Here is a 12,741-nt window from a genome sequence, read left to right as displayed (position 1 = left end):
CTCTGGTGTACACCCCACAGAGTGACTGATCAAGTACCATAGGACACCCATAAATGGTGGCTGCAGACTGCACCAGTAATGGGCCTTAACACATTTCTGATGAGAATTCAGGCATGTCATCCACTGCAGAAGACATGAAACCAGAGCTGACTTCTGGAGGTTGAGAATTGGTCCTCAAAAGGACCTGGCTGAATCCAACATGTCTTCATGCTTTGACCCCTCTCCCAAGACTGGAAGGTTTCCATGACCCACTGAATCTTTAACATAGGGTCCTACACATTATCCCAGCATGCTACCGGTGTAACTGTGTTTGTCACAAAACTGATAATCCCTTCTGAAAGTGAGTCACCATAGATGTAAAAAGTGGTTTATTTCGGCTTCTGAGCACGCACTGGGTTATTTTTTGTCTCACTGAGTTTCTTCTTGTCTCGCTTCAATTTAGGCCACAATGACTGGGCCGTCTTTCAAACCGTGTTCGACGAATTTGCTGACTCAACATGCATTCGATTTGTGCCTCGATCAACTGAAACGGATTATATCACCTTCGAATCGACTGGGGGGTAAGAATTTACTCACAGGGGCTTCTCTAAGGAGCATTTGAAGGCTTGAAATGGCTCCTTGGGCATTGGCAGAATCTTTTTCAGGGGGCCTATTTTTAACGTCATCCATCCTCTGACCCTTTTTGACAATATCAAAGGGAAGGGGCATAGTCATTAAAGACCAAGTGAAAAATCCAGGGGGGGTAACAACCCTCCCCCCCCCCTGCCGCAGATGCCCATGGATGGCTCTGTCCAATATTAAAACTAGGAGCATATGCTGTTGTATTTAATTTATCTTAGAAATGCATGCAAGCATATAAATGTATTGACGCTTTCTCCCTCAGCTCAAATGTTCTAGAATCGTCTACCTGAATGGCTGCACAAGATTAACCCTGGACGAAGCTTGCGGAGTTGAACTACGCGGAATTTCACAGAGTTACTGGAAAACTCTGCCCTGGCGGAGTAACACTTTGCACCATAAATACCCCCCTGCCCACACCCACCTCCCATCCCCCTCCTGCCTACTGCCCCCACGTAGTAAAGCCTGACCTTACCTGAGTCTGAGACTCCTCCTTAGTGGGTGGGTATGGCGGCGCCGGCTGTCCACGGCAGTGCAGCCTGGCTTGCAGTCTCCTAGCCGCCACTGCCTTCCTGCTCTTGCTGCAGTGCTAGGCTGGTTGCAGCCATAACCCCGCTTAGAAGCCTGAGCCTTGACCTCTGCTGCTCTGGCTCGAGGAAATTCAATTGAGGCGGGAGCCTCAGCCATGTTAGTGCAGCAGCTAAGCTTAGGTATCCCCAACTCAGACAGCAAGAACTGCAGTGTGCATGGCATATTGTGTGAAGGCATGCCTGACCCTATCATGGGATTTCATCGGGACAGGCCTGCCTTCACGCAATACACCATGCGCACTGCAGTTCTCCATTTGGGAGGTAAGTCTTCTAACTCCTCCTAAGTGGCTGGCAACGGTAAACTCCACTCCAGTGAGGAGTTTTTTTTTAACTTCGCACACCAAACCGAGTGCAGAATTCTACAACTCTGCAAACTCCGCTGACGGAGCGGAGTTAACCGCCCACCTTTACACAAGATGTGCATTACGTTTTTTCAGGTTCAGAAAGAATCTCAAGGCACACCAGTACAAAAAGTTGTCAATTTTCTCTTCTTCTGCATCAAGCCTAACTGCTTCTGTCTCCACATCGTTGTTTACATTTGATGTCAAGGGGGGAGTGGTGTGCAAAAAAATGCAATGTTTCTGCAGGGTGGTCATTTCAAGATAGCAATTGTGCCAGAAAGGTGACAAACATGAACGGTAACTCATACACATTATTAAAAGTGCAGTAATGTATAATGTTCGCGGGATTTACGTCACATTTGTGATGGAGTAACCCATCCACCGAACTCTAAATCAGGCACTAAGGTACTTGTCTCGATTTGCCGCAAACATGCATAACTCTAGGAAATCATTAGGAATTATTTTCTTGATGATCCTGCCTGTTTTTTGCCCTTGAAGCTGGTCTCAGTAATGTGGAACAGCCAATCACCTCCCTTTGCAGGTGCTGTTCCATAAACATAGTAGCTGTTTTGGCTATTTGATTGGCATATTTGACAAATTTATATCTCAAAGTCCTAGTAAACCCTGCAGGCTGCTTCAATAACAAATTCCTCTTGTCTGACCTGAAAGCTTGAGCAACTGAAGACAAATGCATTCATTACAATCAAAGAACTTTGGATAACTTGATCTGATTGGCTATGTCAATAAACAAAATCAATCCTGAAAAAACAGCTAACCTACTCCTGCTTTATTGGTTTTCCTAAAGCTTCCGATCATGTCAATAGGAACTTCCTGAGGATGAAATTGGTCGCCTGGGACATTCCGGACACTTTGCTGCGCTCCATTCAACCCCTTTACTCAAATAATTGGGTAAAAATAAAGTTGGGAAACTATCAAATTTTCAGAAAAAGTGCACACAAATCGGGGTTTGAAGGAAGATTGTGTGCTTGCTCCCACTCTGTTTAAATTTGGGTATATCATATTTGAGCCGGTGATTGATCCAGGTGCAATCCCATCTCCCATCAAACAGCTGTCAGCTCTGCTACAATATACTGATGATGTCAAACTCCTAAACCAATCAGGCGTGGGTTCACAGAGGCTTATAAAGGTTTTCAATTAATTCTGTAAAGGAAATTTCATGCAGTTAATTTTGAGAAAACAATTGTGGTAATCTTTGGGGAAAAAGTGAATAAGAAAAGTGTTTGGCATTAAATTGAGATTAAGAACAAAATGAGTCAAAGTTAAAAATACTTGGGTGTGTGGTTGCAAGAATGCGGTTCACACCTGTTGCAGACAAGCGTAATCAAACCTAAGCTGGTAGCACTAATGTATGTGTTTCGGACACTTCTCCGGAAATTAACAAAACCTTCCTCGGCCCCTTTGTTACAGGAAATTGAGGCAAAATTAATTCCCACACTGTCTTCCCTGGGTAAATGGGTCACCTTTTAAATGTCTCCCAAATTAAGGTGTACCAGTTGTTATTTCATCTTCCCAATAATGCATCTCAAGCACAGGTGAGACTGGAATTGGGCTAATTGATCAACTGGCAGTCCAGAAGGCCTCTCTGATGAAGTAGCCTTCTTCCTGTTGAAGGCAGAGGATGGTACATTAAGAGCATATATATGGAAAGAGATTCAGACAGGGGATGATAGAGCTGAGATCTGCTCTGAAACATCTTCGGGTTGATAGTGTATGGAACTAAAACAATCAAACAATACCTGCAAATCAGCAGTGAACAAGCAATTACGGTGGTATTCATGTTTAGGAGACAAGGAAAAGTTCGGTAAAAAAAAAAAAGTCATGTCCATAAACTCCAGCAACAAAAATATAAGCATGGGCGAATTTTGCAAATTCGCGATCCGCAAATTTGCGGATTTGCAAATTCGCAATCCGCAAAATTCGCGAATTCGTGCGAATTTGCGGTTTTTTGTTTTTGCGTGTTTGCGGGTGTTCGCGGGGCACTTTGCGTGTTCGCGGGTGTTCGCGGAGCGCTTTGCGTGTTCGCGGTTTTTTTTTTGCCTGGTTAATCACTGCCACCCTCTCGTTTTTTATGCCCTTCTGCCCTCTGTACCACTCGTTTCTGTGCCCTTCTGCCCTCTGCCCCACTCATTTTTTATCCCCTTCTGCCCTCTGTCCCACTTTTGTGCCCTTCTGCCCTCAGCCCCACTTAGAATGGCGCCGGCAAGCTGCCAGCGCCATTCTAAAATAGCTACAAAGAGCTTCAACAGGAAGCTCTAATAGATAAAGTAAAGCAGGTGCTCGAGTTGAAGGTCAAATTAAGTTACACAATCATTAATCACCCCAAGTTTGGGGTGATTAATGATTGTGTAACTGAATTTGACCTTCAACTCGAGCACCTGCTTTACTTTATCTATTAGAGCTTCCTATTGAAGCTGACTTTTGTAACTATTTTAGAATGGCTCTGGCAGCTTGCCGGCGCCATTCTGAAAGAGTTACAAAAGTCAGCTTGAACTTTTGACCCAATCCGTTCCGCTCGCGGATTTTGCGGGAAATTCGCAAATCTCGTGGATTGCGAATTTACCGAAAATCCGCGAGTAGAACAGATTTTCCGCCCATGCTTACAAAAATACTTAGCTGAAATTATAGTTGCAACTTTAAAACCAGACTAGTGCAACTTCGATTTGACACTTTCGTTTCACTTAAATTAATCGTCAAAATGGGCGAGGGCGCCACTTGAAAATAGATGCATGTTGTGTTCACTACATCGAGAAACATTTTGCACCTTTTGTGAATTTGTCCGTACACCCTAGATGAACGAAGATACTGGTGACGTCCGGTATTTCTTCAGTTTGGTATAAGAATGTGTCGACAGCCAATTAATTTCTGCTTAAGAGGTGACTTTCCCTGGTGTCTGTTCGTTGAATTAAATTTATGGATTAAACGGAGCATTTTTTAATTAGCAGTCAACCTCGAGGAGAAAAGGAGATGTAGTCAGCTCTTGTTTATTTGCTCTTAGGAATAATATTGAGCTGGCAGGGTCAGTTAGAATCATGCACTGCAGTGATTGCATTTCATAATGTGTTATATTTTAAAACTTTGTGTTGTGTAACTTGCACCTACCAAGCTTACCCCTTTCATTAGTTGTCAGGATAGCAAGCATACCAAGGAAAAGTCATTCAGTGGTTTGGGCTCTAAATTTATGTTTTATATTCTGCTGGATTATATCATATTAAATATTATGATTGTGAAGGGACACAGAATGTTATGATATATTACTTAAATGGGTTTAATGGTATTATTGAATCCTGTATGTTGACACATTTGCTCTATGGGCTGAAACCATTTAGCATTTTAGTACTGTTAGCCTACCAGAGGCATGAGCTCTAGTTTTAATATTGTGCTATTTCTTTTAATAAATACTTTAACTTGATGGAATGGATGTTTCTGTACCTTATGACAAGAGATAGGATATCATTTGGATGCTCAGCGGATGAATGTACGGTATTATGGGAAACATTTTGATGCCGGTCAGTAGGACCTCCGACCTCAATTGCAGCAGTCAGGAGACCGCCGACAAGCAAGCGGGTGGTCCGATCGCCCCATTTGAATGCGACCGCCGTGCTGGCTTTCAGGAACATGGCAGGGGCATGCTGCAGCCGTGAGAAAGGGCCGCAGCACATGCCGACACCATGAATGCACATCCTGCATGTCCGTGCACAGTGTGCCATGCACCATGTCGTGCATGGCATATGGTGCAGAGGGGTGAGGGGAGCACTACATGTGCCCCCAGGGCCACATTTCAGTGGTCCACAACAAACGGGAGCCCTGTTTGGGCCTCCAATATCCCGTTTCGACAGCATTTTCATGGCGGTGTTCCCGCCATGAAAGGCTGTAGGAAAGGGATATTGTAATCTCAATGGCAGTGCCTGCATCAGCAGCGCCGCCATGCTGGGACGATGCTCTGACCACAGCCCCGTCGGGATCTCAGATCCTGGCGGAGGTGGTGGTCTTTCATTGGACAGCTGAGGGTCCGACCGCCAGCATGGTAATGGGGCAGTCGGACCGAAGGGATGTCGGCGGTCGGACTCACCCCCCTCCGAGCCAACTCAGCACATGGCTTAAAACCCCATGGCAGGAACTCCTACCCTCCCAACCTCTCACCTAAAGAGAAAATAAATTTTAAACACAGGCAGATAAGACAGCACCAAGAATCACTAATTGCGGACATATACCACAGCGCCTCAAAAGGCTTGCAGAAAATGGATCTTATTTTCCACACCCAGAATCCAATGGGATGGAACTCCATCCTCAGATCCCACGTCCATATATCTAAAACTACCAGCACCCCTCTCAGCTGTAAACTAATGTTTCTAATACTCAACCACCACACACGCAGCGGTAACACCTTTGCGACTATATACAGCAATGGCACAATCCTTATCCAAGCCAACAATGACAACCTGGAGGCTTTCGACTCACTCTTTCCCACGCTACGTCTTGCCCTCACCCATCTATCCCAGTCTAACGCAAAAGCAACCCCATCCTCAAGCCATACATATGGGGAAAACCATCTAACCAATCTATCCACTCAATCCCCACCCACCAAACTACCGCCCCCCCAGTCCCACTATCCCCTTCAACTTCCACCGAGCCCACAAAATTCATCCCTTTTAGACACACCCAACACAAGGCCCACCCAAGATGACACACTACAGCCCCTCTCCAGTGTCCCCCTCTCCTTTTACCCCCAACCAGCAACTAATGAAACCGACCCTCTGATAACAGCCCCGAACTCCCCTCCTGCACTAAACCCAGCAAACTCGTCGCACAATCTCCGAAACACTCCACCACAACCTATACCTGCGATTTCCCCCATAAACCACACAGATACTAGAAACACAGGGAACTGCACCCACACAGATATGCTATCATTAAAAAACACAACCAAACACCCCCCAACCACAAATGGCCTGACCTTGGTCACATTGAGACCAAACTCCCCCACCCAGCACAACTCAAAGATTGGCTCGAATAGAACACCAGCTAGTAATATTTACACAGGATATTAACAAAATCTTATCCAACCGCAACATCTCCACCACCCAAGACCCACCCCCACACTCTCTGGCACTCCCAATAAACACAGATACCACCAAAAAAATCAACGACTCAGTTGGAAGATAACCCCCCTTAGAAACCAGCCAGATAGACCCAAGAGGACGAGCACTATAATGTCCATGCAAGAGGCGTGGGATCTTGCTGAATCCTATTAAGCAGCTCCAACGGGCGCCCCCAACTCTTTGATCTCAGTAATCACGGGATTTGGTAGAGAACCTATAACTTCAAAAAAAGCAAGACCTCCAGCACACCTCACTAATATTCCTAGGACTCCTCCAAATAAGGAACTCAACAACAAGAAGGTGGCTAACTGCATGCTCATAAACTGAAGATCTGCGAACAAACATGCAACGGAACTGGCAGAAACCATCCTAACGCATGACATAGACATCACTTTCATCACAGAAACATGGTTGAACAAATCCTCTCCCCTATCTTCTATATGCTCGAACCACTGGGGTTCTCTATCATCAACAAGGACAGGAAAAAACAGCGAGGTGGAGGGACTGCAATCATACATAAAAGGAACATCTCTATAACAGAAACGGACTCCTTCAAATACCACACACTGGGGTACCTTACCGCCACCATCAAAACATCGGACAACAAAGTGCTTCACTGTTGCCTCATCTACTGCCCACCAGGTAACAATTTCGTATTTGGTGACCAGCTGACCTGATCTCACACTGCTCACTCTCAAACGCTAACAACCTAATACTGGGAGACCTAAACCTTCACTGGAATGAGACCAACAACCCTCAAATACAAACCTTAAATGAGCTCCTTCAAAATAACAATTTGACCCAACACTGCACTGAACAAACCCACAACAAAGGCTCAATCATGGATGCCATCACAGCCCACAAAGATACAATCACCATCGACCGTACCCTCCCTGTCGACTGCTCAGACAACCATCTCATCCTCTTCCACATCATTCAAAAGACTCTAACACCTCGCGCAAATGATCACTTTCACTGGATGATAGACCTGAGACAGATCCCCCTGGAAGAACTAGAAGAAAGACTAAGTACACTCTTCCCCTCCAACGTAGGAGACAGGTTCACAGCAGAACTTACCTCACAATATAATGAGGTTCTGACCGACATGCTGGACAAAATAGCCCCCCTGAAACAGAAACAAAACAAGACCCTACCATCGACGTCGTGGTTCAACACTGACCTAAGCCTGGAAAGAAGGTGACAAAGAGTGGCAGAAAGACTTTGGCACAACAACCACTCGACAACCCACCTCGAGTACTCAAAAAGGAACGTGGGAAATACAATAAGCACGTCGCACATGAAAAATCCTCCTTCTTTTGCGACACACTTAATAATGCAGAAACCGCCCCAAAGAACTTTTCAACATCATCAGACAGCAAACATCCAAACCATCACCTTCTGCAATTCCCGGCCTCCAAAGTCCTATGTAACAAATTTGCCAATTTTTTCATTGAAAAAATACTAAAGATTGAGCTCTCACTTATGGACCACTCTTGTCCCCCAAACGAAGGCACGCTATTTATGAAAGAAGTCACTAACCCACCCAGCCAATCCACCAACAACTGGCTTACCTTTGAACCCACCACTGAAACGGAAATCATTGAACTAACTACCAGATCCAAGCCCTCATCACACCTAGAGGACCCCCTCCCCGCTCAACTGGCAAAAAAACTCAAACACTCCTTAGCCCCTCTCTAGACTGAGATTATAAACAGCTCCCTGGAAACAGGAATCATGCCTGACTGCCTCAAAATCGGGCAGGTAACATCATTAATTAAAAAAAAGCAGGTGCCGACCCTAACGATCTCAACAACTACAGGCCGGTTTCCAATCTCCCATTCCTAGCAAAATTACTAGAAGAATGTGTACTCCGACAACTCACCCATCAGATGGACAATAATGACCTCCTCGACCCTCATCAATCAGGCTTTAGAAAAGGATGCAGCACAGAGACTGCCATCTTAAATGCATTGATGACGTTCAGAAATCACTGGACAAGGACCGCTGCTGTCTACTCATACTCCTTGACCTTTCGGCGGCCTTTGACACGGTCAACCATAAACTACTCATTAACGTTCTCCAAGAAAAGGTAGGAGCAAAAGGGGTGGTCTCACAATGGTTCACCTCCTTCTTGCAAAACCGCTCTCAAAGAATAAAAATTGGAAACTTCACGTCCGACCTACACCCTATAATTAGAGGTGTTCCCTAAGGTTTAGTTCTTTCACCCGCACTGTTCAACATTTACATGGAGCCACTCACCATCATCCTCAAAAAAGCCAATATTCCCTTCCACCTCTATGCCGACGACACCTAGATCTACCTTGAAACCTCCACCAAAGCGGACATGCAAAGATTAACCTCATAGCTGCTGCCGTCGGCTGCCGAACGTTCGGAGCACTACCTGGCTGGTGCTGCGAACGTTCAATGGCCGACGCGGCCCCACCCACTCTTTGGAACGCCCAGCACTGCGCCGAAATAACAGCCGCAGCTAAGACGCTAAACAACACCCTAATAGAAGTCCAAAAGTGGCTGTCCCTAAACCATCTGAAACTCAACCAAGACAAAACGGAAATCCTCCTCATAGCCAACAAAGAACAGACCCCCCAAATCATGGAATGGATAAAGTCTATTGATGCTCTCGACTGTACCCTCATCCCAGCAGACTCAGTGAAGTCATTGGGTATCACTCTCACAGGCACGGCTAAACAACACCTTGCTCCTCTCAGAACAACCCTAAATGCAGCAGCCAGAATGGTGACGGGAGTAAAGAAATACGAACACATCTCCTCCGCTCTAAAAGAGCTTGAGTGGTTCCCAATAGAACTTCGGGCTAACTTCAGAACTGCTTGTCTCACACACAAAGCTCTGCACACTGGTAAACCCACCTATCTCACCGCCAAACTTAAGAAAGAGGGACAGACAAAGAACGTCAGAAGCACCAACACTCTGCTACTCATCCCCCCCGAAAACCTGCAAACAAAAGACCTTATCTAGGTCCTTCTCCGGAAACGCACCCAGAATTTGGAATGCCATCCCTATACATATCAGGACTAACCCTTCCTTCAAAGTAGTCAAAAGCCAGCTCAAAGCGCTCTTCCTCAATCGAGCCCTCACAAAGTGACAACGGACCTACAAGAATATTCTGCCACAAACCAGAGGACCCAGTGACTACGAAAAGATCACTCCTTACAGCAAACTTCATAACTCTGCATTGAATGCTACTTGACTTATACTGATTAATGAACCACCTTTCAACACTGTATTTACTCTGACACTCTTTGTATACTGGACTGTTATTGACAAATGTTGTAAAGCGCTCCGATACCTCCGGGTCTGGCTAGCGCTATATAAAACTCCAAAATACTGCCACCGACAGCCTGTCGGTGACGTGATCTCCTGACATCCTAATCAGGCCCTATGTACGGTGGGTGTACTGGGGAATGGTTTTCGTATTTATGCTGATTCTGTATTTGCAGATAGTTTATATATTCACTGTAATAACATTTTATCACTGCACACAGTTAGGAAGTTGGCAATGCAGGAACCTCATAATGAATAATATAATTGCTTTAGCACCCTTTCAGTGGCAGTGTTTTTGAAGCAGGCAAAGGACTCTATTATGTTGGCACGAAATAAACATTTGAGCAGCATCACTGACCCCTCTTTTTACCTCCTAGGTGCTGGTCGCCCATCGGCCGTATGGGAGGACAGCAGTCTGTCACTATAGACAAGTCAGGCTGCATGGTGACAGGCGTCATCGCCCACGAGCTGATGCACAGCCTTGGATTCAACCACGAGCACGTCAGAGAGGACAGAGACAGTTATGTGGTCGTTCATTGGGACAACGTTTTAAGTGGTATGTACTTTTGTGCATACATTTGCCCTCGCCTTCTCCACTCTTTGAGAAATTTATTTCTGCAAAATCCTTAATTGGCCACTGTATATTTTGTATAAAGTATAGGGTTTGTGTAATGTATAGTGTTTAACAAAGGCCCTCCACTGAAACTTAGGTGGCATGTTAACTGTGATTGGCAGATGTGGTGTGTAAATTAAGAGAAGCTGTTAAAAGATTACAGGGAGCATGTCTGACCAAAGTCCCAAAAATCCATTCTGCAGTGTCTTACATAAAAGTATGATGGAACGCAAGTGGTTGATTGTCCTGACATTTTGGGCGTGTTGTATTTTATGAGTATGCTAATAATTTCTTTGTGAAAAGTTATTACTTTGAGTTTTCATACATGCTTTTCTAACGAAACAAGGAATTTAAGCTGCAGCTACAGCCTGTTTGTTATGCCCTGCATAGTTGTTCTATTTTCCAGACTTCATCCTTTCTTCCTGCTGCTCAGCCAATGTGCATGTTTACTGTAGAATGTTGGGACTGCAGTGATGCATTGAATGTTGGGGGCCTGTGTGAGTGAGGAATGACAGTTAGAGAGAGGGGCTGAGCAGCAGGCAGGCTACTCCTGATGGGGTTTGCTACTACAAGGAGTTCCCTACTACCTGGAACCAATGGCTTGACTACTAGCTGATCTACTTATACATCACCTGTTTCCTGGACTACCTGTCTGTTGTACCTACCAACCATCTGGATGTACCTGAACCGACTACAGATTAAAGGTACATGTTAAATCTACTTGGCTACTAGTGTCTACTTCTACCACGAAGCACAACATATTTTGGCGACGAGCGAGAGTTGGAGACGTTCCCAATGGCCTCCTTATCTCCACTACTGGTCAAGGAAGCTCAAGATGACATCTGTAATGAGTCCAGAGGGTGAGAAGGAGCCACAACTATTACTAGCGAAGACAACTAATAAACAATGCTACATTAAGCATACAAGAGGCAACACGTCGAGCAACACAAGAGGAATCATCGCAACAAAAGAAAAAGGTATAGCATATTCAGCAACCCCATCAGTGTCTTGTACAACAGACAGCCCCAATGAAAGCATGCTGTACCGTGTAATTGTCACAAGATCAGCACAATCAAGAAAAGAGTGTTCCCGGCAATGACTTCAAACTTCTTTAAATGGTGCTGGTATGCTGCACATGTCATGAGCTGTCCTGCGCAATGTCTGTCTGCTACTGGATGTGACAGTTACTTTGGAGGAGCCAGGAAAAGGACTTCAAGTGCCGCAGATCTACTTATACATCACCTGTTTCCTGGACTACCTGTCTGTTGTACCTACCAACCATCTGGATGTACTTGAACCGACTACAGATTAAAGGTACATGTTAAATCTACTTGGCTACTAGTGTCTACTTCTACCACGAAGCACAACACTGTTGTTTTTTTTTCTACATGCCTTGCAAAGGCTGGAGAAAGGGACTTTCTCCCCGTGAAAAAACAAACTAACATTGGCTAAGCAATATGGCTGTACCATATATTTCCATTAACCACAGAACAGATCACATTCAGTTCTCACCTGTAAAGTAGAGCACACTGTTTCCGCACAAATAGGCTAAATGTTCCTCTTGTGTTGTTCATTCTATGCAACTGTGTAGCTCATATTTTCTTTGTGCAACTGAATACACAAAGCAACGTTGGCGTGACTGTATTGATGATATTCACAAAGTGCGTTCATTACAGGTTATTCATCTTACTTTGAAAAAGTGTATACCAACAACATGGAATTCACTCCCTATGACTACGGCTCCATTCTGCACTACGGAAAGTAAGTTCAATGTGTCCTAACACTATGAGTCTTTGTGAGTTTGTATTGTGAAGCTTTATGGTGTGACGCAGTGCTTAATTTGAGCCAGTGTTTTACGGTGCTCGGCACCGGCACTTAATTGTTAACATTGGTCCTTGTGATGGTCTGCCACAAGGTGGCACTGTCTGGCTAATTTAGGGATGACAACTAAAACAGTTAAGTATTAATTCAATATACATTAATAAATGACTATTACCTGCCACACAAGCCATTCCAATAGCTTTGGGAGGCCTTAAATAGTCAGAATTCTCACAATTGTAGAAGTGTGTTTTTTTAAGTAGTTGTGTTGTTACTATCATTGGCATCACAGCAGCAACAATGTGCCATGCAAGCTGTAGTGGCCTCCTTGCCAGAACTCC

The 12,741-nt window shown here is 44.9% G+C and overlaps 1 protein-coding gene across 1 annotated transcript in view; it reads left to right on the top strand.

Moving 5' to 3' along the window:
* LOC147684663 (astacin-like metalloendopeptidase) overlaps positions 1-12,741 on the top strand; it is a 111,184-nt gene that overhangs the window by 53,203 nt on the left and 45,240 nt on the right. Inside the window, exons 4-6 of the mRNA XM_086939722.1 lie at positions 443-560; positions 10,347-10,525; positions 12,259-12,343. Coding sequence (XP_086795848.1) covers positions 443-560; positions 10,347-10,525; positions 12,259-12,343 — 382 coding nt within the window. The remainder of the gene's footprint in view (positions 1-442; positions 561-10,346; positions 10,526-12,258; positions 12,344-12,741) is intronic.

This window comes from Lissotriton vulgaris, chromosome 10 (assembly GCF_964263255.1).
Source record: "Lissotriton vulgaris chromosome 10, aLisVul1.2, whole genome shotgun sequence".
Lineage (NCBI taxonomy): Eukaryota > Metazoa > Chordata > Amphibia > Caudata > Salamandridae > Lissotriton > Lissotriton vulgaris.
The sequence above is the reverse complement of the archived record's forward strand: the minus strand, read 5'-3'. Positions and strand labels throughout refer to the sequence as shown.